Genomic DNA, 26,666 nt, shown 5'->3' on the forward strand with positions numbered 1-26,666 from the left:
GTTGAATAGCCCCACTGGACAGATGAGAAGACCAATACCCATGCATGTTGACTGTTAAGGTCACTGGGCAAGTCCGAGGCTAAACTAGGATTGATTCCTGACCCTGGAACTCAAATCTTCTCTCCACCACCAAATTTCCATCTAGGCCCACATTGCTTCTCTTCTTTCTACAGTATGGCCAGTGCAGATGTCAGAATGTGTTAGCCTAGTGACACTAGATCCGTCACCTTAGCGTGAAGTGAAGGAAGCACCTAGAGATCGGCTTACTAATTCGAGGACCAATGAATTATTCACACCACCATTAACTTGGAGGCCCTTCTAGCCTCACCTCTCTTCCTCCCACTCAGACCCCCTGAGATCCTGGCTCTCCCGATCAGCAGCGCTGTGCAGGGCTCAGGGAGGAGATGCTGTCAGAGTGGCGATCTTGCCTGCTGTTAGCAGTGCTACTGCTCCATCCAGGTTCCAGAGCCCAAGCCATGAAAGGTAGGAGCTGTGGGGTCGTGGAGGGTGGGAGGGGAGACATAGGGAGAGCCAGGGGTTATTCTCTGGAAAGTTAGGTGGCAGGGAGACCTTGATGCTCTTCTTGTCTTGCCCCCAGGGCTTCCTTCGGGGGGAACACGAGGCATCAGTGTGTCTGGCTCGGGCCTACTGGACAAGCTCTTCATTTGTGCTGTGGCTCAGGGCCACCTCAGGGCCTGAGGACTTGTGCATGGTGCTTCTCGCCCCTGTGGGCAGGGTGGGGGAATGACTGGCACTGGACACAGTGTCCCTTTATTCTCTTGCCAGAAAGACAGGAATCAGACACCATTCTTGGTTCTGGCGTGCCTAGGAAGTGCAAGGAACCCAGAAAGGGATGGTGCCGGCCCAGCCCACTCCCCAGGTCCCCATCCCTTCCTTCATACGACTGTCACCAGGAAAATGGTTTCCCTCCCTCCAGAGTCCAGAGCACCTGTGTGGCACAGCACACCAGTGTGCGCCTTTGTCCCAGCTGCCTGGCTCTCTTCATTCCTACCTTCTCCCTGTGCTCCCCAGGGAAGGCTCCTGTCCGATCAGCACAGATCTTGAGCAGGGCACGTGCCTGGCTGATGTGCCTTTCTTCCAGGGATGTTATTCGAAGCGTGTGCTTCAGGATGCTTCAGAACCTGCTCTGGAGAAGCTTGAGCAAAAAAGGAAAAATGCTTTGGCTCTGGAACCAGGCAGGCGGCAGGGGTGGAGCTGAGCTAGGCCTGAGGTGCCAGCAGCCAAGGCCCCATTGGCCCCATTGGCCTCAGCGCCATTTCCACTCTTAATATGATTCTTGCCTTCTGCCAGTGTGATTTTTCCAGGGCTCCAACCTCCTTGGAGAGGGAACACCCAAGGCTGATGGAGGCATGCAAGAGGCTGCATGGAGCACAGCTTCAGCCTAGCCTGGAACACATGCATACTATGCACGCACACTCCACAGGCTAGTCATGGGAGGGGGAGAGGATTGCCTGCCCCCCAAGGAAGGAAGGAGAACATGAAGAAGGAGAGAGGGAGTAGTGTATAAAAGAGGTGCAAGAGTTGGAAGAAGGAGAGCTGGGAGTTTGGCCTAGTGGTAGAGTGCTTGCCTAGCATACAGGAAGACCCCGGTTCAATTCCTTGGTACCACATACTTGGAAAAAGCCAGAAGTGGTGCTGAGGCTCAAGTGGTAGAGCTCTAGCCTTGAGAAAAATCCAAGGACAGTGCTCAGACCCTGAGCTTAAGCCCAGGACTGGCAAAAAAAAAAAAAAGTTGGAAGAAGGAGCACTGGCAGATCAAAGCAAATGATGTCAGATAGAATAAGAAGCTCCCTTTCTGGGATGTTGACCTCATCTGTGGAGTTCTCTCTCTTTTTTTTTAAATTAGTTTAATTTTTTGTCAAAGTGATGTACAGAGGGGTTACAGTTATATATGTAAGGTAGAGAGTACATTTCTTGTGGAACATTGTTACCCTCTCCCTCTTTTTTTCCTCCCACTTTCCCTCTCCCTTAATTCCCCCCTCCCCATGTTGTAAAGTGCCTTTCCAGCATATTGTCTTATACATATCAGTGTTGCATTGGTTCTCCCTTTGTCCTTTCTCTCACCAAAATGGAGTTCTTAACAGTTACCCTGACTGTTTCCCTTGGACGGCTTCAATGAGGCCTGTATGAGTTCATTCACTCACATGTGCATTCAGCAATACACTTCATGTATGCCAGAGCTTGCGTTATAGCAGGAGGGAAAAAAAAAAAACAGTTCTTGATCTTAGAATGTACTTTTGTGCCTGTGGGGGTGGGGGTGGGGGTGGGGCTTGAACCCTGGACCTGGGCATTGTCCCTGAGCTCTTCAGCTCAAGGGTACCACCCTACCCCTGGAGCCAAATGCTCCACTTTTCTAGTGGTTAATTGGAGATAAGAGTCCCAAAGTCTTTAGTGCTGGGCTGGCTTTGAACCACGATCTTTAGATCTCAGCCTCCTGTGTAGCTAGGATTGCAGGCATGAGCCACCATGCCCCGCTAAGAGTATACATTTTTATGTGAGAGAAACAGCAAGGCTGAGTGCTGGTGGCTACTCAGGAGGCTGAGATCTGAGAATCATGGCTCAGTGCTAGTCCTGGGAGGACAAGAAGGTCATGGGCCTCTTCAGGGACTCTTCAATTAACCACCAGAAAACTAGAAGGACAGCTGTGACTCAAAGTGGTAGAGTGCAAGCCTTGAGTAAAAAATGCTCAGGGATGGTGTCCAAGCCCTTAGTTCAAACCCTATGACCACTCCCACCACCAACAACAAAAGAGAAGCATCAAGGGACCAAATAAATAAGAAAAATCAGCAGTATGCTGAATACTATGTTAATACTATGGAGAAAATTCTGTAATAAAGTGAAATAAGGGTGTAGGGAAGAGAGAAGAAAGAGAAAGAGGAGTGGGGTGGAAGAAGAAAAGGATTACAGTAGAGATACATCAAACATACACAATCTTGTGAAGTCATGTGTCTCCTGCTTGTAACTCTGGATACTTAGGAGGCATAGGAAAGAGGATCAAAGTCCAAGATTGGGCAAAAATGAGATACCTATGTGAAAAATAAAGCCAAAAATGGCCTAAAAGTGTGGCTTCAGTGTCTGCCTAGCAAGCCCCAGACACTGCATTTGAACTCCAGCACTGCAAAATAAACAAAAAAGAAAGAGAAAACAGCTGAAACTAAGCAACAGGAAAGAAATGTTTATATCACCTCATCAGGAAGAAATAATGTTATCATTAATGTTCAAAGAGTTAAACTTTTTTCCCATATAAAACTTGAGGTCTTTGTATTTTTTTTTGTTAATCACAAGCTTTGTAAATCAGAATGAGGACTCATATAACTGTGAATATAAAAATGATTATGTATGTAATTACTCAATCTCAATAAAGAAAAATAATAAAAATTATGTAAATACATATTTTAAGACCCTTATGAATTTACAATGCAATCCAAAATAATTAAGAAAAATATTTATGGGTTTTTGTATGTGTGTATGTCTGGGACACTACATTTTTGTTTTGAAAATTGGTAAGTAGAAAGGGCAAGAAATGAAGCATCATTATATGGACCAGATCTCTCCACAGCTAGTGAGGGAATGTTGCTATTTATAGGGCCGGGAGTTTGGTTTAGTGGTAGAGTGCTTGCTTAGCATGCATGAAGACCCAGGTTCAATTCCTCGGTACCACATACATAGGAAAAAGCCAAAAGTGGTGCTGAGGCTCAGGTGGTAGAGCTCTAGCCTTGAGAGAGTCCAAGGACAGTGCTCAGGCCCTGAGCTCAAGCCCAGGACTGGCAAAAAACAAACAACAACAAAAAAAAGACTATAGGAAAAAATAATAGCACTAGAAAATCAGAATTTTGCAAACCTCCATGGAATATTGGTTCTAGTCTTCTAGCCTACTTTTTTTTTTTTTTTTGCCAGTCCTGGGGCTTGAGCACTGTCCTTGGAATTTCTCAAGGCTACCACTTAAACCTCAGCACCACTTCTGGCTTTTTTCTATGTATGTGATACCAAGGAATCAAACCTGGGTCTTTGTGCATGCTAGGCAAGCACTCTACCACTAGGCTAAACTCCAGGCCCCTCTAGCCTATTTTTTAGATAGGGTTTCATATTTATGAACCTTAGTCCTTCTATTTGTGCTTCCCAAATAGCTGGTATGACCAGCACATGACAAAACATCTCATTTTCTATTGGCTGAGACAATCTCATGAAAATCTTTACCTGTGTTCAAACCACGTCCTTGACCTTATTGTTCTTTACCCATGTCCAGATTGTGTTTTCTTTTAACCTTCAAGGGTTCCTGGGTCTTCTTACAAAATCCCCGCAGTCTTTGATAGTGTCTTTCCTGGCTAGCATGACAAGTGTGTTGAAGTGTATTTTGTAGATTTCCCATACCGGAGACCTGGTTACCAGCCATTTCTCTATGGAATGCCAGTTTGGTTGGGCACAATAATCTGAATCTAAAGCCTAGGGGTATAACATGCAACTGCAATATTATTGCTCCTAAGCTTGCTTATTAAACAGTGTTTTAAAGCAATAAAACTAAATCTTATGACATAGCAGATTCTAGTACTCAGGAGACTGAAGCAGAAGATTCTTGAATTTGAGTCCAGTAAGCAAAATAGTTACATGGTTACATCCCGTTTAAAACAAAAGAAAAGAAAGAAGGAAGGTAGGAAGGAAGAGGGAGGGAAGAAAGAAGGAAAGGAGCAAGGAATGGAGGGAATATCAGTTCATACTAATAGTTTCAACTCATGTTAAGAATCAAGAATTTTAATTTTTTCTGATACATATATTTTATTGTTAAGTAGTTCAGGCTGGCCTCTAATTCATTGGGTCTCTCTGACACCTTCTCCCTAGTCTGGCAATATAGGCATATGTCAACATGGATGCCATGCCAGTGTGTGTGTGTGTGTGTGTGTGTGTGTGTGTGTGTGTGTGTGTGTGTGTGTGTGTGTGTGTGTATTTTTTTTTACCAGTCCTGGGAGCTTGAACTCTAGGTCTGAGCCCTGTCTCAAGGCTAGTGCTGTACTGCTTGAGCCACAGCACAATTTCTGTCTTTTTCTGAGTATTTACTGGAGGTAAGAGTCTCACAGACTTTCTTACCATGGCTGGCTTCAAACCCTAATCCTCAGATCTCAGCCTCCTGAGTAGCTAGGATTACAGGCTTGAGCCTCTGTTGCCCTACTGTATTTATATTTTTTAATCTCTCATTTCACATCGAACACCTTGGTTTTAATTGACATTAGCATATTTCTTTGCTTTAATCCATATGCATATTTGTAAGTAATACTTAACTATTGTTCCTAACAGTAAGACTATTGCACATTGTTGAATTCGTTAATTCATTTGTCCTTAAGATTTGTCATACTAGAAATGTACTGTCAGAATAGAGAATTCACATTCATTCATAATTATTTTTCTTCATGTGACTGTGTCTCCAACTGGCACATAGTTATATTGATTTGCTTCGCTTGAGATTTTTAGGGGGTGCATTAAATTTTATTTATTCATTTATTTTTGCCAGTCCTGGGACTTGAACTCAGGAGGTTGTAGAAACTGTGGAAGGTAGGAATGATTGTAGGAATGATCAGTAGGGGCAAAGACTATATTTTGTCCCTGGCCCCTTCCTTCATTCTTCCTCTCTCCCTCCCTCTCCCCTCCCCTTTCTTTTGCTTCCATTGCCTTTCTCTCCTCTCCCCTCCTGCTCCCTTTCTCTCCTCTCTGCTTCCTGCAACCATGAAGTCAACAGCTCTGCTCCAACATACTCTCTCTACCATGACATGTTGCCTTTGGAGCCCAGAGCCATAGACTAAAACCTCTGAAAGAATGAGTCAAAATAAATCCTTTCTCCTTCATGTTAACCATCTCAGGTATTTTGTTACAGCACTGAGAAGTCACTGGCATACCAACCCTTCTTTAGTCCCTTTTTTCCTCCCTTGGTCTCTTTGGTTATCCATAAGTTCTACATTTTACTTGTCTATTTTCTTTCCACTGTGACCCTAGATTTAGAATCATGTCTAGCATTCAAATAATGCTTGTTGAATGGCGCAAAAATGCTTCAATGTCCAGTATTTGAAGGACATGCAAATACATGGATATGTGAATTGCTGGCTATGGCCTATACTCCTTCATCCTGCCCCAACCACTCAGCTTTGATTATCTATCTAGCTATCTTCCTATCTATCTATCTATCTATCTATCATCTCCAAGAACCCCCCCCAAACTGAAGCCATCCTTCTCTCTTGCTCTAGGTGTCAAATGTGGAGGTGTACTCTCGGCACCTTCTGGAAACTTCTCCAGCCCCAACTTCCCAAGACTATACCCTTACAACACCGAGTGCAGCTGGTTGATAGTGGTGGCAGAGGGATCCTCTGTGCTGCTTACCTTTCATGCCTTCGACCTAGAATACCATGACACCTGCAGCTTCGACTTCCTGGAGATCTACAACGGGGCCTCTGGAGACAAGGGTAATCTGCTGGGAAGGTTCTGTGGCCAAGTGCCTCCACCGCCCTTCTCCTCCTCCTGGCATGTCATGTCCATCATCTTCCACTCAGACAAGCATGTGGCCAGCCATGGCTTTTCTGCAGCCTATCAGAAAGGTCAGTGGGGACATGGCCGCAGAGAGGCTGGCCATGGCCTGGAGGGGGGAGAGTGGTTCAGGTTAGAGCTGTAGGTAGATCTTAGCACAACCTGCTCTGTGACCTGGATGGCCCTGTTCTCCTGTACAGCAAGGGAGAGGCAGAACCCTTGATGCTCATGCTCATGTAGTCACCAACACTATGCCTGCTTCCTGAACACTCCAGCTCCTCCAGGAGTCCCTGGTCCCCAGAGGCTCTTGCTGTGTTTGGAGTCCAGGCTCATCATGGTCTATGCCCTATGCTTCTTGCCCTGTGGTATGGCATCAAACTACTGAAGGGTCCAGACCTCCTCTCTACACTCAAGGTCAAAGGCCTTGGTCATGCCAAGGGCCACTGATCCATAGAGTTCACTCACAATTACCCCAGCACTTAAGTGAGACACCCAGTTTGTGTCAAAAGTAGAGGTTTAGATTTACTGAATATTAATATAAGAATGGCAATGGGCTGATAAAATCAGAGTTTGGGAATTTTAGGCCCTTTGATCTTTTTAGAATATTTCAATATCCAAATCATAATTCTACATGCCATATTCTCCAACATCTTTTTAGATAAGAAAAGCCTTCTATCAATTGGAACTGGTGTCTAAAAAAAAATAAAGGCAGCATTTTGGTAACATGTATTTATTTGGTAATAAACCAGTCATTGAAGAATACATGGAGCCGGCAAGGGCACAATGGCTCACGCCTGTAATCCTAGCTACACGGGAGGCTGAGATTTGAGGATTGCAGTTCAAAGCCAGCCCCAGCACTAAAGAATCTGAGACTCTTATCTCCAATTAATCACTAGAAAATGGGAAGTGGGGCTGTGGCTCAAGGGTTAGGGCGGTAGCCTTGAGCTGAAGAGCTCAGGACAAAGGCCCAGGCCCAGGGGTAGGGCAGTAACCTTGAGCTGAAGAGCTCAGAGACAGCACCCAGGACCAGAGTTCAAGCCTATGACCCACAAAAACAAAAACATACAAAAAAAAAACCCATGGATTTCAGTGTTCCAGTGACCCAAACTATTACATATAAAACTCATGACTATGGCTCTTTCTTTTAACTATTCAGATAGTTGGAATCATAACAGAAGAATGACCTTTGGCCAGTTCTCTGGGCCAATGGGGTGTCCCAGAGTCTGTTTGGAAGCCCTTACCAAAGTTGGTAGCATTGAAAGATGTCCAAGATTGTCTATTACACTCTACCTTTACAAAGAATAAATCTGAGATCAGAGAGGAATTTACCTTGCCAAGATCGCACAGCATGGAGAGAAGAAGCAAGGCCCCTAATGCCCAAGATTCTGAAGTCTTATGAAATAGTGCCCCAGCTTGCTGTCTCTGCTGGTGACTTTCAGCAAGTCACAGAACTTGACATCACCTTCCTCATAGTTCTACAGGCCTAGATGGGCACTAAGGTCTTTCTATAACATCTTCTCACTCTCTACACTAGTTGAAGCCCAGTATATTATGATCTCTAATATATGATAAGGCTCAGAGAAGCTAGGTTACTTTCCCAGGGTTATACAGCTAATAGAAGGCAGAGCTGAGAGGCCACTCATCTTCAGATCTTCCTCAAAATCCCAGTTTCCTCATCAGTTAGGGAGGTTTTTATCCAATTCCTAGGGTCAGGGACTTTGGGCTCTGGTCTGGTGGGAGGAGATGATAAGCTGACAAGGATCTCACACATACGCATAACTCTACCAGTTTTCTTCCTGTGGAGTGACTCAGAGCCTTCGGCTTCACTGTTTCCCTGCCAATCTTCACTTCTCTGTCCCTCAGCCTAGAATCTGTGAATGCAATACATAAATGACCTGGCTCTCACTTCTGGAGCCACACGACTCAGATCTATGCTTTGCCCCAGCCCTAGAATTCTCTACTGGGGCTCAGTAGTGAGATCAGCATATTTCTGTCCATACCTTGCTAGCTCATTTCTCTCTGGCTCAGTTTTCTCAAGATAACAGGAAAAGGCCAGGGTACATTCCTGGTAGGGTCTATAGGAAGATTACGAAGATGGGGTGCTAGGTTGAGCCTGCCACAAGAGCTCTGTAGATGGCACTGAGGTTCTCTTGGCCTCAGTACTTGGGGATGTCTGGTTCCTCAGGAAGGAGGTCAGGAGCCACAGGAAGAAAAGGCCCATCCACAAAGGTTTCCTTGCAGATGTGTGCGGCGGCGTCCTGACTGGCCTGTCGGGGATGCTCACCAGCCCTGAGTACCCCAACAACTACCCCAACAACATGGAGTGCCACTGGGTGATCCATGCCTCGGGACCCGCCACAGTCAAGCTGGTGTTCGTGGACTTCCAGGTGGAAGGCAGTGAGCAGTGCACCTATGACTACGTGGCAGTGCTTGGGGCTCCTGGCCCCGCCCACGGGCACCACTACTGTGGCAGCACCAGGCCCCCCACGCTCACGTCATCGGGCCATGAACTGCAAGTGGTATTCAAGTCAGACTTCAACATCGGAGGCCGGGGGTTCAAGGCCTACTACTTCTCAGGTAGGAGATGCTGAGGTCCCTCCACCCAGCACCCCTGTGCTGAGGACTCCTGCCTCCCTGGTACGCTGAGGCTGGGGGGTGTCACTCTTTCCTGATCCTCAGGAACATAAGGGCTTCTGTACTCTGTAGAATGTTCCAGCATTTCCTTTCTAACCAAGACCAAGCTATCCATTCACTACTTCCTCTGTGAGTCCCTTCCTGTGCTCCTCAGACAAGTTTCTGCACGGTGTGACCTAATACTTGTACATTTAATTAATTAAGTATACAATTTATGTTTGAACAAAGGAGCAGATGGGCCCTCGCAGTGTTCATAGGTGTGGAGATAGGTAAGACAATGACAACTTGTGTAGGAACAGTCAGAATCTTGGGGGTCATCCAGAAGGAGGAGAGAACTGAACAGCGCTTGAGGGAGTTGGAAAGAGGTAGAGGAAGGGAAATGTCTTCCAAGCAGGTGGGACAATGTGTGTAAAAGGGTGAGGACAGAATGTTTGAGGGTGCTGACTGTCCTGGAAGGTGCTTAGTAGGGCTGGAATAAAGAAAGTGGACACTAGGTTCTTAGCTGCTGTGACAAAGTACTGGACATAAATTACAAGGAGGAAAGATTTACTTTGGCTCATGGTATCAGAAGCCAGTTCACGACCAGCTAGCCTGTTGTCTTTGGGCCTGTCATGAGGCAATACTTCATGGCGGGGAGTGCAGGATGGAGCAAAGCTGCTCACCTCACGGCACCCAGGAAGCAAAAGAAAGAGAACAGGATCCCATTTAATCGCCCCTCTAGACTATGCCCCCACCCCTGCCTAGACCTCTTTTCTTGTGGGTCTCGCCCTTTCTATCTTCCACCAAGGGCTGGCACCAAGCCTTTACTGGTTTGGAGTTTAAGGTGTACTTACCCAAACCACAGCAAAGTAGCATCAAGAAGAGAGGCAAGACCCCAGTCATGAACTGTCTTGTCTGTTCAGCCAGGGAGTTTGGACTTGAGGGCAGGTATTAGGAATAATTGCTAAGTTCCGAACAAGCCAGCATTCTTCCAGGGGACTGCCTTGAGACTGAGAGTTCCAGCTCAGACAAGATGGGACAAGGTGGCAGGCTTGCTTACTGGGGCCACATCTGCCTATAGTGATAGGCCCCGTGGTATCCACTGAGCTGTCACTGGAGAAGGTGGCTCCCACTCTCCTCCCATTGTTCCTCCCCCTCACACCTAGGAGAATGCCAGGAGGTGTACACAGCTATGCGTGGCAACTTCTCCAGCCCCCAGTACCCGGGCTCCTACCCCAACAATATCCACTGCCACTGGACCATCCGCCTGCCTCCTGGCTACCGGGTCAAGGTCTTCTTCCTGGACCTGGATCTGGAGGACCCCAACGGCATGACCAGGACCTGTGACTTCGACCATCTGGCAGCCTTTGATGGAGCCAGTGAGGAGGCACCACTGCTAGGGAGTTGGTGTGGTCGCCACCTGCCACCACCCCTCACCTCCAGCCACAACCAGCTCCTGCTTCTGCTGCACACGGACCGCAGCACCACCAGCAGAGGCTTCTCTGTGGCCTACATTGGAGGTCAGCTGGGCTGGGGGCGTGGGGAAGAAATGGGACTCAGAGTTAGGTTAGGAGGGTCCTGCCTCAGGGAGGGGGAGAAACGTTATACTAGCATGGTCTTGAAGACCCCAGAAGAGGGCCATGGTGTTGCCACCTAAGGAGAGGGGGAGGAAACCTAGGCAAGGAGGTCAGGAAATAATGGCGGGATGCAGGAAGGGGGGTGCAGAACGCGGCTTCACCCTGGAGGTAGGGAGAGTGCAGTGCGAGTCTGGTGCCATCCTGGCCAGCCATGTCACAACTAGCTGGCTCATCGCATTTGCTCTCCAAACCTAGGATTTTCCATTTACACCATAAGGGCATAGCTGGGCGCCGGTGACTCATACCTGTAATCCTAGCTACTCAGGAGGCTGAGATCTGAGGCCTGAGGTTCAAAGCCAGCCCAGGCACAAAGTCCCTGAAACTCCGGAAAACAGTCTCCGTGGTCTGTGAGACTACCAGAAAAAGAGAAGTGGCTCAAGTGGTAGAATACTAGCCTTGAGCTGAAAAGCTCAGGGTAGCACCCAGGCCCAGAGTTCAAACCTCACGACCAACACACACACACACACACACACACACACACACACAGGCGTGCATGCACGCATACATGCACACACACAAATGAAGACATAGACCCAGAGTCTCAGATGCTGTCCTGCCTCTGCTAGACTTACTTTCAGGCTCAAGCCTTTCCCAGCTCCATGTAATTTAAAATGAGCCTCACCCTCCTTCAGTGCCTCTGGTGAACTGAGGTAGAAGCGACTCTAATCCTGACTCTGGTTCCAGGGGCTTTGGAACAGGAGCCCCTACCCCCTCTTCCCCCTCCCCAGGTCCCCGTGGGAGTCCAGGGTCAGACAGGGCACTTGAGCTGGGCCAGGCTCCAGATGGGGCCCAGGCTGCTGGCTGCCTCCATGCTGGGAGGGCAGCCTCAGCATCAATCAGGGGTGACACACAGTTCAGCGCCACTGCGATCATCGTGGGAGACGGCAGGCTCATAAATCCCAGCCTGCCCAGACAGCCGAGGCTGAAATATGTCTGAGGCATTTCCCAGAGAGGGGGCTTAGGGGTCTAGGTCTCTGCTTGCCAGATCTCTCTTCCTTTCCTCCCACCAGCTACCGCCAGCCTTTCCCCTGCCCTTTTACACATAGGCCTGCACACACACACACACAACACTTAGAGTCACACTCACATATCGTGCTAATGGCAAAGTGCACAGGCGACTGCCAAATAGCTGGGAGAAGCCATGAACTTGGAAATCCTATAGACTCACAGGCTACAGGACTCAGCCACTCCTGACTCAGCCACTATTAAAAAAAAGAAGAAGAAGAAGAAGAAGAAGTTTACCACTCAGAGCTTCAATTTCCAAAACTAAAACAAGTTTAATTGTCTAGTTCACTGGACCATCTCAGGAGAGGTGCTGGCTCCCCATCCACACTCTTCAGAACTGGGCTTCTCCCTCCCTCAGCCTACTGTGTTCTTCCAGTCTTTCATCTGCTTGACTCTCCTTCAGAGCTTTCTATAGGTCCGGGTACTTTATGTAATTATCTCCTCCACTCACTTAGGGCATAAGCTCTAAAGGGCAGGGATAATGTTTGGTTTCTTTTCATTTCTGTGTTAGTGGTACTTAGAATAACATGCACAGTAGTCTGTCGATGACTCTGTTAAATTACTAAATGAATGACTGAATGCATTACAGTATACCAGGGTAACTTTTTTTTGTCAGTCCTGGGGTTTGAACTTAGGGCCTGGGTGCTGTCCTCGGACACTCTCTCTCTCTCTCTCTCTCTCTCTCTCTCTCTCTCTCTCTCTCTCTCTCTCTCTCTCTCTCTCTCTCTCCCTCCCTCCCTCCCTCCCTCCCCTCCCTCTCTCTCTCTCTCTCTCTCTCTCTCTCTCTCTCTCTCTCTCTCTCTCTCTCTCTCTCTCTCTCTCTCTCTCTCTCTCTCTGCCAGTCCTGGGCTTGAGCTCAGGGCCTGAGCACTGTCCTTGGACTTTCTCAAAGCTAGAGCTCTACCACTTGAGCCTCAGCACCACTTCCGGTTTTTTTCTATGTATGTGATACCGAGGAATCGAATCTGGGTCTTTGTGCATGCTAGGCAAGCAATCTACTACTAGGCCACATTCCCGGTCCCCTTCCCCCCAGTCCCCCAAGATTTTATTTTTTCTCAAGGCTAGCCCTCTACCACTTTGAGCCACAGCTCCACTTCCAGTTTTTTTTTTAAGTAGTTAATTGCAGATAACAGTCTCATAGCCTTTCTGCCCAGGGCTGGCTTTGAACCACCATCCTCATATCTGAACCTCCTGAGTAGCTGGGATTATGTGTGTAAGCCATCAGAGCCCGGCTAAAGGTAGCTTTCGTTCATTCATTCCCTCATTTTTATGCCAACACTGGGTCTTGAATTCAGAGCTTCATACTCTTGCCTTTTTACCCAAGGCTGGGGCTCTACCACTTGAGCCACCTATCTACTTCTGGGGGCTTTCTGGTGGGAGAGATCAGTCTCACAGATTTATCTGCCTGGGCTGGTTTTGATCCATGATCCTCAGATTTCTGCTTCCTGAGTAGCTAGGATTACAGGTGTGAGCCACCAGTGGCCCAGCAAGTATCCATTATACTGAAGAATTTTCACCCACTCACTCACTTGCTTATTCCTTCAGCATTCATTAGGCCTGCCAAACTGTGCTGGGCTCAGAGAGAATCAGACACACTGGGTTTATGCACAGTCCAATAGAGTTTACTTAGGAGTAATGAATGTAAAATATCCTCTACAGTGCCCTGGAGGATTCCATAAGAGCTTTGTGCACTCTGGGCCATGGTTTTTCCCATCCACTTCCCTTGGTGGGGCTTAGGGACATGAGAGCAGTCTGCCTGTCCCTGACGTCTTCCTCCAGCTTCTCCCTCCTGTTCCCAGTGGTACCCATGAACGTGAGCTGCTCCCGCAGAGACTTCCAGATCCTGATCTCAGCACGGGCACTGGCCCCACTGGAGCGGACCAAGGTTTACCTGGGCAGCCGGAGCTGCACTGCCCAGGAAGTCGGCAGCAACTTCCGGATCCAGGCCCGCTTTGACACCTGTGGCACTGAGTCTCAGGTAGGGGTGGGGAAGACGGAAGGAGGGCAAGCAGGAGGAAGGGGCCCTGAGTCAAGCTGAAAGGTACCTGCCGTTCTCCAGCTTCTCGTCCTGCTTGCAGTGACTGCACAAGCCTCATTCAGTCCTTCTAGGCTCTTGTTCACCTTGAGGTCTTTCTCAGCTAGGCAGCATAGCAGATAATTCTAAGAAAGAAGTGAGGAGAGCAGGCCTGCTGGCAGCCCAGCCACAGCCTACAGTCTCCACTCACTTCTCTCAAAAGGTCCTATTGGTGACCATACACAAGTCCCTTGCTATTTCTGCCTTCTTGGTCAGAACCCTCAGGGACACCACGTCCTCTCGCCTTTAATATACACACCCATCCAGCCTTGCTCTTCACCTCCACCCCTCCCCAGCCCAGCAATCCAAATCTGTCCAAGGGCTCCACAAACAAAAGTGCCTTTCAAGTACCAGATTCTCCCTCTCTCTGAAGGCTGTAACGTTCACAAGTGAAATTTGTCTAGTATCGTTAGATTTGGAGGGGACTGTGAACCCAGGCTCAGGGCTCTCAGAGAGTCACTGGGCAGTGGCCTGGCACCCTGGAATTTGGTACTGTGAGAGAGAGGGCAGGAAGGGAGGTGGGGACAGAAGGAACGATGGTCCACCTTCACTGGACATACACTCCAGTGTTGGCGTCTGGGAACTCGCAGCCTGGCTTGGCAGACATAAGGTTCCTTCCAGCAAACAACTCCTTGCCCTTCACCATTAACCACAAGCCTTTTGCTCTTCCAGTTCTCCCCTCTGCCTCCTCTAGCCTTCTCCTCAGCACCTATTCTTGGGGCCTGATAAATGAAATGGGATCCTGGCATTCTGTACTCACTCCTATTCCGTGCCCTGAGAACCCCAGGAGTTTTCTTTGGGACAGAAGCCCATTCAAATTGTGGAATAATGAAGATAAAGGAGCCCAAGCTTCCCGGAGACTCATGAGATCCTAGAACCAAGGATTTAGGGATACAGTCTCAGAACTCCCCTACGACCCAGGGCTCAGAACCACAGAACTCTGGACTGATGAGTTAATACCTAGCAATGTGGAATATGAGGACCTTAGACTCCAATGCCTAGTATAACCTACAAAAGTCCTAGACCCTGAGGTGTGGTCTATATTGAATTGCTGTCAAGGAGACTCAAGTAGACAAATGTAGTGAAAATATAAAGGCTAACCTTTCTTGCACCCCTTTGGCCATCACTGTCTTGTCTCAGGCAGCTTCTTTTCCTTCCCAAGTCTCCCACTTGTGAAAGCCCCCAGTCTCCTGCTCCAAAGTCTCTATGGTTTCTCTCCATCATTTGTAGCTCAGAGTGACTTCTTCCTCACTGGTCTTTTTTCAGTCTCAGGTTCTGTCTTGCTTTGTGCATGTCCTGATTCTCTAGCCCCAAAACTCATGTCACAAGCTCCTCTCAGAAGTAAGGAAGGCTGACAGACTGAGAACACCAAGACAGAGGGCTCCTTTAGGGACTTGAGATTAGAACCTTCAGAAACTCAAAGTTGGAAGAGGTCCTTAGTCTGCCAAGCTGATTATAGCACTCCTTCAGCCCTTCCTTCAGCCCAGTCTAGGGTCTTATGACACGGCTGCTTCTAGACTTAGGAGTTTCAGAAGCCCAACTCACTGGGCTCCTCTGTCCATCCACATGCAGGCAGCCTGAGCAGTAGTAGCAGCAGTGGATCTGGAGTGGGAGAGGAGATGGTCCCTCAGTACTCTTACACTCTGGTGCACGTCGCCCTTTGGCTTATGGCCATCAGACCCCTCCTTCCTTCATCCACAGCAGTGGGCAGCAATGTGCTTTTTAATAATTCTTCCCAACTTGAGGGTAGCATCCAAGGGACCAGTGGTGTTAGGATAGGCACCTGGTATTAGATAACTGGGAGGAAAAAGGCTCCTGAAGGAAGACCACAGTACATGAGGGACAAAGCCGCTGAGAGGCAGGAGACTTGCTTTTGGATTTCACTCTGGGCAAGTTATTGCCTGTGGGCTTCAGTAGTTACCTTTGCAAATTTTCCAAGGGTGCTCCTTGATTGGAGTGAGATGTGACAACTAACAACACAGGTAAAAGTGGGCAGGTCTGGGTGAAAACACCATCTCTTACCTTTGACCTCAGCCAAGACCGTGCCTTAGTTTCCCCAAATGTAAAATGTGGAAATGTTAATGGTACTAAGTAAGACTGTAGTGAGAATTAAATGAACTCCCAGCCCTAAAACCCAGAGCCTGGAACATGACTCCCTGGGGTTAGCCAATATTACTTATACTGTCATGGGCTCTGCCATCCAACGGGATTTTGTCCTTCTATAGATGGGGTCCCCCCACTCTCATACTGTCCCATTAATACTTGCGACCTCCAGGACTCAGAGTCAATGAGAAGGAATCAGTGGCTGAGCCAGGATGTGAATCTGGGCGAGGCGGGTGTGTGGAGGAACGGGCTCAGCTCGGGCTACATGAGATGTGAGTAGGTGCCCTGTCCCCACAGAGGAGAAACAACACATCCGTGATCGTTAGCGTGCTGTACATCGACTTCTCAGCCGCCGGGCGGGAGGACGTTCATAAGTACGAAGTTCGTTGTGAACCCCGACGCAAGGAGGCGTCTGTCCACCTGCTGTCTGGCTCTGACTGGCTCGGGCCCTATGCTGCCACAGCTGAACACCTCCAGGAGGCGCCACCTGGGGATGAAGTGGAGGTGCCAGACGGTCCAGTGACCATGGTCACCCAGGACACCAGTGACATTGTGTTCCTGGGTCTTTGCATCCTGGCTGGCATCCTCATGGTCATTGCCATTGTGGTCCTGATGCTGCTGTGAGCCGGAAGGGAGGCACGCCAGCACCTGACATCCCTGCGAGGCACCTTGGGTACCCACAACAGGGGCAGGATGGCACCTTGATGACTGACTCATGAGCAAGTCATGTCCCTCTCTTAGCCTGTTTCCTAGGGACCACCTCTCCACTCTGCTACCTTGCAGGGATGGTGTGAGGCTAAGAGAAGAGGATGACTGGATATGTAACTGTAGCCTGTCATATAGGAGAATGCAACCTCTGCTAGTAGTTTTAAAGATATTCCACTACAGAAAAGGATTCTCCCATATGTTGAACAGTGGCAATCAGCGTGGCAGAGCAGGATTCACCCTGCAGCACGTATGTTTCACAAATTACCTTATTTTCCCAATAAATTACCTATCCCAAACTTTCATTGGCAACAGGCACAATACCCACCCAAAGGCCTCCACCCCCATGAATCAATCCAGATGCTGTGGAGTCCTCGTCTAAGACGAGCCAGCTCTGGCCTCTGAATTCCGGAAATTGGGAGCAGGAGTTGAAGCCTCATCTAGTATTGTCATTTCAGCTCTGGCCACACGATGTCACTGTTGAAGATCTGTCCCGTGCCTCCTGGTGGATATTGATCTACAGATGGAGAGAGGTGGAGAGGCCCTGTTGGGCCAGGGCCCTGTGCCCTGTAGAAACCACAGGTAGGACCCACTTGGTCCTCAGAAGTGAGGCAGCTGACAGATCTCTCCTCCCTCCCCTCCTCCCCCTCTCTGGAGATTTCCCCTAAATGTCTGCTTTTGGTCCATTACTGATTGACGTCCCATGTATCTCTGTCATTGCCTAGATGCTGGGCTCAGAGACAGCCCCTCCTTGCCCTCCACATGAGCTCCCTGTGGCCCTGTCTGTATCTTCTCCTGCCTTTGGGCTTCACTCAGAGTGGCTCTAGTTTACCCACAACACAGGAGGTAAGGGATTCAATCCTTTGAATTATTATGCAAACTCATCAACCCTTCTCTGAAGTTCTCCTTCATACCAAACCGTGGAACAATCTTGTTAATGAAAAATAAACAAAATAATCCATTTATGTACACCACTTTCCCTGCTCACCTCTATATTTACATAATGATCACTCCAGTAGTCCTTATATAATCATAGAAATCTCCAAAGTGATCCCGCTGACCACTGGTATCAAGTTAAAAAAGAAAAGAAAAGAAACACAATTACAGTGCATTCAGCAACCCAACAAGCGTCCCCTGGGCTCCAGATTTTGCGTCTGTGGTTGTAACAGTCTCCAGGACACAGCAGCACCTTAGTCACCTGAGATTCCTGCCTTTGCGATCTGAATGTGGCAGAAGTGAATTAGGGAAGGAAGGGGCAGGCACATCAGGAACTAGAAGAAAAGATGAGAAAGTAAGAAATGAATTGAGCAAGGGAGAAAGAGTTTCCTGGACATTAAGAACTGAACTGGGTTCAAGTTCGCATTCTTCATTATTATCTACACGAGCCTGGACAAGTCATGTTGATCCTGTGAACCTCTGTTTCCCTGTCTTTCAATGGCTCTGTGAGGACCTAATACAATGAATTAGCACAGTACATTGAGGTAGACATGCCAGCAGGAGAGTTCTGAATCTACCCTGGGATGTCTGAGGTCCAGGCCTCACCTTCCTGCTCCCCTTGCCTTCTTGCTCTGTCTCTGAGCCGGGTGAATTCACCAGGCTATTTATGAATACCTCACAGACCCTGGGTCTTAGTTTTCCTGTCTGAAGTGAATCCGACATCCTCTGAGCATGCTTAGGATGCAGTCTAGGCCCTTATCCTGGTCAGCCTACAGATGGGGAGACAATAGCCCAGTTGTGCCAAGTCTAACTCACAAAGGTAGGAGTGTGTGTGTGTGTGTGTGTGTGTGTGTGTGTGTGTGTGTGTGTATTTGTGGCATGGGGGCAACTGTGCAGAGGCTCTGACTCTGTATCCAGATGATCACCTACTGTTAAGCCAGGACTTGCTTAACCATATGACTTTGGGTAAGTCTGCTCTCCTTTTAGCAATGTCCACCATAAGAATTAGATGAGACAGTGCCAGACCATGCCCAGAACAGGAAGGGACTCAGTGAATCTACAAATCATCAAACCTCTGACTTAAAAAGCATAAGTTCTAGGCTCAGTTTGCCACCGGTCTGCCATGTGGTTTAGGGAGAAAGCCCATTTCCTTCTCTGGCTTCTGTTTCCTTGTTTGCGAATATCACCAACATCATGATTATCTGTCACGTGCGTGGCAGGTATTTGAAGTGAGTCATCTCACTTAAGGCATGCTGTAAGAAAGGCATCACTGCCTCCATTTTACAATTGAGAAACTGAGGAGGGAAAGTGCTATGTTCCACGTCATGCAGTGCTGAAGTGTTGGAAGTCAGGCTGGGAGGACGCAGAGCCTCCCGGGAACAGGGGGAGCTGGGCATCAAGCGAGAACCCACTGGGATCTCAGGACAGCCTTGCAGGCTGGGTCTGAGATGGCAGAGACATCTTGGAAGACTTTGAAGACGTGCCGGGAGCCTGTTATTCCCAGCCCTCCAGGCAGCCAGCACGCTGATTATCTGTGCGAGCTGCAGGAAATGACAGTCTTTATGACAGCACAGTGTCTATTAGAACTGAAAGGGCTGAAATGATACCCATTAGCCAACACGCCCGGCTCCGATGAGTGCGGGGCACTGCGGGCACAGCATGGCCTGCCTGTTCATCTACTCACACGTAAGTGAGCATCCTTCCCGGAGAGTGGAGGCTCCCTCCCACACATGGGCCTACCCTGGACATCTCTGTGTCCTGCTGCCAGGCTGTCCCGGGGATTTGGCATCACTGGGGCAGGAAGGGGAGACACAGGGAAGTGGATGCATTTGTCTCGGGAAAATACTCTCTGGTTGCAGGTCAAATACTCTTAGAGATGCACATCTTGGTGGTTGCTTTTCTGACTCTGTGTGGCCTTGGCAAAGTGGCTTAAACTCTCTGAGCTCCAATTTCCACATGTGTGGAATGGGATAAGAACACTCTTCTCATGAGATCAATGTGAGGATGAAATGGGAGAACGGCAGGAAGACAGCCCACATGGGGCTTCCATCCAGATGGGTTGAGCTTGCCTTAGGCAAGGGGTCCCCTGAGGAGTTCTCAGAGAGCCGGAAGGGGCCTTGTAAGACAGAAAGTCCCCATCTATTTTCCACAAGTCTGCCCTTTTCTATGTCCTCCAATAGACCAAGGTCACCCACCTACAATCCTGGGTGTGGTATCCCACCCACCACCGCAGCCCCTGGCTTGGTCTCCTGGGTTGTCCAAAGGCCTTTGTCACCTAGCACTTGCCCTAGTCCCCAAGGATTCCTGGGAGTGGCTTGATTTTCTCATAGCGATGATCTGAAATGATGTTAAATATTGCTTTGCTTGTTCTTGGTCTTGAAGCTCAGCCCCCTCATCACAGTGCCAGCCCCTGAAAGCCTTCTCTACCCCTGCCAAGCTGCACTGTGCCGGTCAAGGAGCCTTTGTGTCTGGATGTATATAAATGGAGGGATTCACTACAATTCTATTTGATTCATCCAGCCCCAAGTGTGGGGGGATTACCATGTCCTGATACCACCCACCTCCTGGGTCCTCTCCGTGTCCTCCCCTGCCCCGGGAAGCAGACTGGCTCAAATGTGATCTCCTCCCCTGCAACCTTAGACAGGCACGATGGATGCTGGAGGAAGCCAGTACCAGTCAGAGATTTGGAGAATACTGGATGAAGGAACAGTTTACAAAGGGGTGGGTGGGGTGTGGAGAGACCCCAGGGAGGGTACAGCCTCTAGTGATGGGGGAGGGGTGAGCAGAGGAAATGTGCCCTTCCAGGGTCACCATCAACCTGGGGACCCTGGGAGGTTCCCAGAGGAGGGTACCTCCCTCCACACACAGGGTCCTGACAGGAAAATTGAGCAAATGAAAGGGAGCCAGGGAGGGGAAGAAGGCGTCTGAAGCAAAGAGGGGTTGAGAATGGAGACTTGGGAAGTTCGGCCACTCCGAGATCACTTGAAGAGTGGGATGGGGCAGAGGCATGGAGGCTGGTGGGGACAGGACCTGGCAGCAGAGAGAGACTGCCCACACTGCATGACCCTGGCCTGGGAGATGTGGGGTCCTGCCATCCCTGGGTCTCCGTGTGGGACCTCCCCAAATCACAAATCCAACACACTAGCTGGAGAGAAGACCAATGGCCTACGCTTGCCTGGAGGAACTGGTCACACACCTGTCACCAGACTTCAAGGGACACCTTGCTCCTGTGGCAGTTTCACTGCCCTTCCTCCTTCCTGGGGGGTGAGTTTCCATCTGATCACCGTGGGGGGTTATCAGGGTCTCCAACTCTTGGGATTCCCCTGGCAACTCTTGACTGGACCCCACCCACATCACCTGGGCAAGGGAGTTTCCCTGTTTTTAAAATCAAACACAAACAAATCCCAAACAGAAACTGGGCCACACCTGAATGCCAGGTAAATGCAGCCGAACCTGTGGGGCCTAACACCTCGTGTCATCATCATCGTGTCTGGCTCATCTCCAGGAGAGGGAAGCAGGCTGCTGGGATAAACACTTCGTAAAGGGGAGCAGAGACAGAGAGTTTGCAAGGCACTTCCCTCAAGGCTTCTGTCCTTTGATCTTCCATTCCATTCTGAGAAGGGGTTGCCCATTCTACAAAGTGGAGGACACTGAGGCCTGGGAAGACAAAGTCATGTGCTCAAGTTCACACGGGAAGTTGTGACCTTCAGGGAGGTCTAGGGTTAGATCTAAATGGCCTCAGGAGGCTGTACGTGCTGACGACACAATGGCTCCCCTCATCAGTGTGGTGGCCAAAGAGCCATTTGGTGTGAATGGGCTGGAGGAGGTACAGCTGAGGTAAGGTGCACATGGAGGGAGGGGCTTTCAAGGCAAGAGAAGTAGCAAAGCTTGGAAGGCAAGTGGGCAGGCTCCCCTGGGCTGGGGCCTAGGGTGCAGGGGAGTTCCTGGGGATTGCTTCCATCCTTTTTTCAGCAACCTTCTTCTTCTGAGCTGTCTCTCTAGCAGAGTGGTTCACGCCTGTAATCCCAGCATCCAGGAAGCTGACCATCAGTTTCTGGTCAGCCTGGGATATATAGTAAGACCGTGTCTCAAATCACAAAGACACACACTCAGCTTCACTGTCAGTTTTAGATTTGCCTAGCATTCTGGAAGATCCTGGAGGTCAAAGACCCCATCAAAGCATTGCTGTGATCTCAGCCTCAAGCACTAAATCCTGGCACAGAGAGAGGAGAAACCTTGCTATGGTCACACATGTAGGGGTAAGGGAGCTGGAACCAAGGCTGGACTGCTCATGGGGTACCAGAGTGAATTTCTATCCCAAGCTGGACTTGGGGCTATTGGACACCAGCCTGACAGTTTGCATAAACCCTGTCTGGGTTCTGGTCCTCCCCTGCAGCTCAACTTTATAGCAGAAGGGGGACCAGAGGGAAGCAGATGGGTGTCAGGGGTTCAGAGAGACTGTGATCTGAGCAGTAGAGCAAGTTCTCACACCACATGGCCATATGCTGATGTCCCCAGGGGTGGCGGGGCTTGAGTTCCACCATGGAGGGTAGGTGTGAGCCGCTGCACTGGTTAGGGTATGCTTGTGTGTGTACAAAATGCAATGTTTCTTCCACTGCGCCCTCGGTCATGCCTAATGGCCTCCATCTAGAAAACTCGATCTCCCAGTTATCTCAGTGATGCCCGCTGTGAGGCTGGAGGAGCAAGACAGGGTTCCTGAGAAAAGGGAGGCAGGCCTTGGCAAAGGACGTGTGTGTGTGTGTGTGTGTGTGTGTGTGTGTGTGTGTGTGTGTGTGTGTAGTGAGTGGGACTGTCTCATGGTACTGAGGGTCTGTGCCATAGGGAGGGGGCTTGAGGAAAGAAGCTGTGGGTGCCACGGGCAGTCCCTGAGCCCCAGGACTAGAACTGGGCAACGTGGAGAGGACTTGGAGATCTGGAGCGGAGCGGACCGCAGAGGGCTGCTCGGTTCTCCCAAGCCATGCTGCCCACTTGGCAGAGGCCTGGGCTGCGTTGGACACAGCGCCACCTTGTGGGGACACAAGAAGGGACATGTGGCCAACCTGGGGAGAAAGGAAGGAGGACCTAGGCGGTGAGTCCTGAGAGTTCATGTATCCCCGTATCTCCTTTTGCTCCCATCCAAACTGTCACCACACACAGCCTCTGCCATTGCTCTAAGCTCAGCCAGATGATAGATACAGCTCACTTAGGTGCTAGGTGGACATCAACGCTGTGATGGGTTGGGATGAGGAGGGCTCAGAGGCGCTCGACCCAGGATGGAAGAGGCAACAAAACTTTTTCCAGGGAAAATAATCTCTAGGCCTGGCTTCAACGGATAAAGCATAGACTAGTTAGGGGCTGGTAGTGTAGCTCAGTCGGTAGAGCTCTTGCTCATGAGCGAAAGCATGTCCTACCAGAGAGGAAGCTTAGAGAGCTCCAGGTGATGGTCTTAATTTCTTGTGTCATGGAGGCAAGGCCTTCTATGGGGAGCAAGGCTGGGGGTGTGGAGTTAGAGTCTAGGGTGAGGGAGACGTTTTGGCCTGTGCTAGGGAACTTGTAAATGGTGGAAGGGAGCCAGTGAATGTGGTAAGGGACTTAAAGAGGCCTAAAGTTGGAGGTGGTACCAACCTGCTGCCCCAGGAATGTTACACTGTGTGACTTGAGGAAACAACCAACCTCGGCATCCTCAGAGACCAACCGAGGCCTGACACAGGCCAGGAAGCAGGAGGTCAAGTCAGATTTGCAGAATTTCAAAAGCAGGCAATCCCAAGAGCCTTTGCTTGGCTTAGAGAGAAAGAGCCAAAAGGCTTCATCACGCCATGGGGGTTGGAGGGGTGCAGAATCCTTGTAGGTAGGTACGTTTGAAGGATTGGGTGTGGCTGCGAGGCCTCTCTTCATGAAGTCCCTTCACATAGATGAAGGGCGATTCTTGACGGATCTGTGATGATGGCACACTTTCCTAGCTATTCCTTCTCCTAGGACCGGCTCTTCCTTGGTGCTGTGACTTAGGCCCTTTGGCTCTGCACAGGAAAAGCCCCCTGCTCTCGAGTAGTACTCATGATGTCTGATTTGGGGAAGTGAGTAGGTGGAGAGTGAAAACTAGAAGCTTCCAGCTTTTCTGCCAGAATTTTCAGAATTCCAAAACAGTTTTCTTGCCCTCTACCCGGTTGGGATTTTATTATTATTATTATTATTATTATTATTATTATTATTATTATTATCTCCAAGATATATAGCTTGGAGGGGGATGGCATCTGGGGGGAGCGGAGACACCACCAGTGTGAAAACCAGAGCTGGCTCTGTGAGACAGGAGACAGATTCTAGTTCCATCTTGGCCTTGATTTACCAGTCTGACCTTGGCCTTAAAACCTGTACAGATTAGAACCCTAAGAAGGCTTGGAAAGCACAAATTGCTAGCTCCACCCCCAGTAGAATTCCCGAATCAGAAGGTTGAGTGTGGAGCAACTAACATGGCTAGCAAGTATTCAGGTGCTGTCCATGAGGCAGGCCAGACCCACTGACCTAGCCACCCCACTCTGTGCCTGAATGGCCTCAGATTTGACAAGAATAATGGTGCTATCTGCCTCTACCCAAGGGAGGCTGGGAGGCTCAAATTAGAAAGCCAGGAGAATAAGGAGTCTGAGAGCTGGTTGAATTCCCCGCTCCACAGGAGAGGAAACAAGACTACAGGTGGCAGAGACAAAGGTCACATGCTCAATGTGAGGGTGATGGCCAGAAGTAAATCCCAGCAGCCTCCCTTCTCCTCTGTGACCCCATCCTGAAGAGATGCTGTCCTGTACCTTGTCTTTTCAGATTACCCTTCATGGTAACTGTGGCAGAAGCTGGTTCCTCCTGTATCCTTAGCAATGGTCCATTTCTGAATATGCTAACATGACTGCTTCTGAGTACCAGTCCCTGTCTCTCTCTGTGGACCTTCTCTAGTTGGCTTGGTCTGCATCTTTGCCCATGACTGGTGTATGCAGACCCCAGATCCTTTCCTCCTGTCAGAGATAACTTTGGGGGCAAGATCTGTTGCCATCCAGAATTTCTCAGTGAATCTGAGCCTGGCTGGTTACAGCGGAAACCTGCAGCATCCTGTTGGTTTCTTTCCTTTCTGACTCACCTTCCAATATGTTTGTGAAGAATTGTCTGCTCCAGTGATCTCAAAGCCTCACATAGTACAAGAATGAATGACATATAATGTGTCAGGCATTGCGTTCCTAGGACCTTGCTTGACCAGACTTCCAGGTGGACATCATCATTCTATGTCCTATTGAAGTTGCTTGGGTTTAGAAGTAGAAAGTGGCCTGAGCAAGGACTTTCAGCGAGGAAGCTTTCAATCCACAAGAGGCGCATGTAGGTAGGCTCCCTTATGCACCTATGTAGAACTGGGAATCAGTGACTCAGTCTCAGCCTCCAAAGCCCTTGGTCAACACGCACCGAGAAGAGGCAGCATCGGCACCAGGATATGACCCCATCGCAGGTACCATCAAGAGTGGCAGTCAAGCCGGGCATTGATGGCTCACACCTGTCATCCTAGCTACTCAGAAGGCTGAGATCTGAGGATCGTGGTTCAAAGCCAGCCAGGGCACAAAAGTCTATGAGACTCATCTCCACTTACCCACCAGAAAACAGGAAGTGGCACTGTGGCTCAAAGTAGTAGAGGGCTAGCCTTGAGCAAAGAGCTCAGGAACAATGCCCAGGCCCAGAGTTTAAGTCCCAAAAAAGAAAGAAAAAGAAAGCTATGTGGCTTGTGATGAAGTCACACACCTGCAGGAAGTAAAGCGGCTCCTTGGTGTTCCGGACCTACTTTACATCTTTCTCTGGAAGAAATTTTGAATACATCTTCCCAGGTCTGGCCTCAATTTCCTCTTGTGTGTGACAAGCGAGGCATCTGAAGAGGCCCATGCTTGCTGAGGTCCTTGGTGGGGGAGGGGAGCTCACCCTGTGACAGGGCCTGTGGCTTTCCCTCAGGGCCACTTGGCAAATGCAGGTAGGTTCCTGCCCCCCCCCCCCCCCCCCCCCCCCCCCCCCCCCCGTCTAGCCTGGAAGCAAGTCTGTAATTGAGCCTGCAGGGTCACTGTGACAGGCAGAGCCTGTAAATCTCAGCTGGGAAGCAGCCTGGAGAGATCAATTGTACTGCAGTCGCTCTTCCTGGAGCTCCCATGGAGAGAGCAGGAGGCTGACAAAGGCATCCCCCATGGATGAGACTCAGCAGGGTGGAGGAACAAGCCCACCTCTGGTAGGAGGACTGGATGCAGGACGGTGTTTGCTCCTTGGAGCCCACAAGCCTGGCACAGCACGATCTGGACAAAAGCGATGGAATGAACGTATTGTCATAGAGTGTTGGCGGGCCCCTCTCCTCAGGTTCTGAGGCTAGAGATGGCATCTGAGTCATCTCACCATGCCAGAACAGAAAGGGGCAGAGGCAGGGGGCAGGTAGGCATCCCTGAAAGCAAAGGAAAGAAAATGGACCAATAAGGGAGTAGCAAGTGCTAATTCTGCACCAAACTTGGTCCCTACAGCTCTCCATGGGCCAACAATACTCCCAAGGCGCTCCTTCACCATGCAGCCGAGACAGGACATGCAGATGTTAGGAACAGAAGTGGAAGGAGGGTCAGGAGTGTGGCCTGGTGGTAGAGTGCTTTCCTAGCATGCATGAAGACCCAGGTTCAATTCCTTGCTACCACATACATAGAAGAAGCCAGAAGTGGTGCTCAGACCCTCAGTTCAAGCCAAGACTGGAAAAAAAACCTCACAAATTCTAGCTGACACATTATGTGTGTGTGTGTGTGTGTGTGTGTGTGTGTGTGTGTGTATACACACACACATATGGTGACTGGTACTTGAACTCAGGGCCTGATATTCCTGAGCTTCTTTTGCTCAAGGCTAAGACTCTATAACTTGAGCCACAGCTCTACATGTGGCTTTCTTGGGGGGAGGGGGGTCATGGGGCTTGAATTCTGTGCCTGGGTACTGTCCCTGAGCTCTTCAGCTCAAGACTACCACCCTACCATTGAGCCAAAGTCCCACTTCTCATTTTCTAGTAATAACTGTAGATAAGAGTC

At 49.4% G+C, this 26,666-nt stretch overlaps 1 protein-coding gene across 1 annotated transcript; it reads left to right on the plus strand.

Moving 5' to 3' along the window:
* Nucleotides 1–404: 404 nt before the first annotated feature.
* Cdcp2 (CUB domain containing protein 2) lies at nucleotides 405–16,584 on the plus strand. The gene is made up of 6 exons (XM_090333744.1): nucleotides 405–483; nucleotides 6,252–6,599; nucleotides 8,770–9,105; nucleotides 10,308–10,661; nucleotides 13,583–13,761; nucleotides 16,258–16,584. The coding sequence occupies exons 1-6, from the start codon at nucleotides 405–407 to the stop codon at nucleotides 16,582–16,584; spliced, it is 1,623 nt and encodes a 540-aa protein (XP_090189870.1).
* Nucleotides 16,585–26,666: the final 10,082 nt, after the last annotated feature.

This window comes from Megascapheus bottae, chromosome 6 (genome assembly GCF_031878675.1).
Source record: "Megascapheus bottae isolate mThoBot1 chromosome 6, mThoBot2.hap1, whole genome shotgun sequence".
Lineage (NCBI taxonomy): Eukaryota > Metazoa > Chordata > Mammalia > Rodentia > Geomyidae > Megascapheus > Megascapheus bottae.

What these genes read in the sequence shown, in the direction of transcription:
- Cdcp2 (XM_090333744.1), top strand. Translation starts at nt 405, where the DNA reads ATGCTGTCAGAGTGGCGATCTTGCCTGCTGTTAGCAGTGCTACTGCTC. An exon ending in CAAGGCCTACTACTTCTCAG is followed by an intron (nt 9,106 to 10,307) that starts GTAGGAGATGCT and finishes CCTCACACCTAG; the next exon opens with GAGAATGCCAGGAGGTGTAC. An exon ending in CCTGTGGCACTGAGTCTCAG is followed by an intron (nt 13,762 to 16,257) that starts GTAGGGGTGGGG and finishes CTGTCCCCACAG; the next exon opens with AGGAGAAACAACACATCCGT.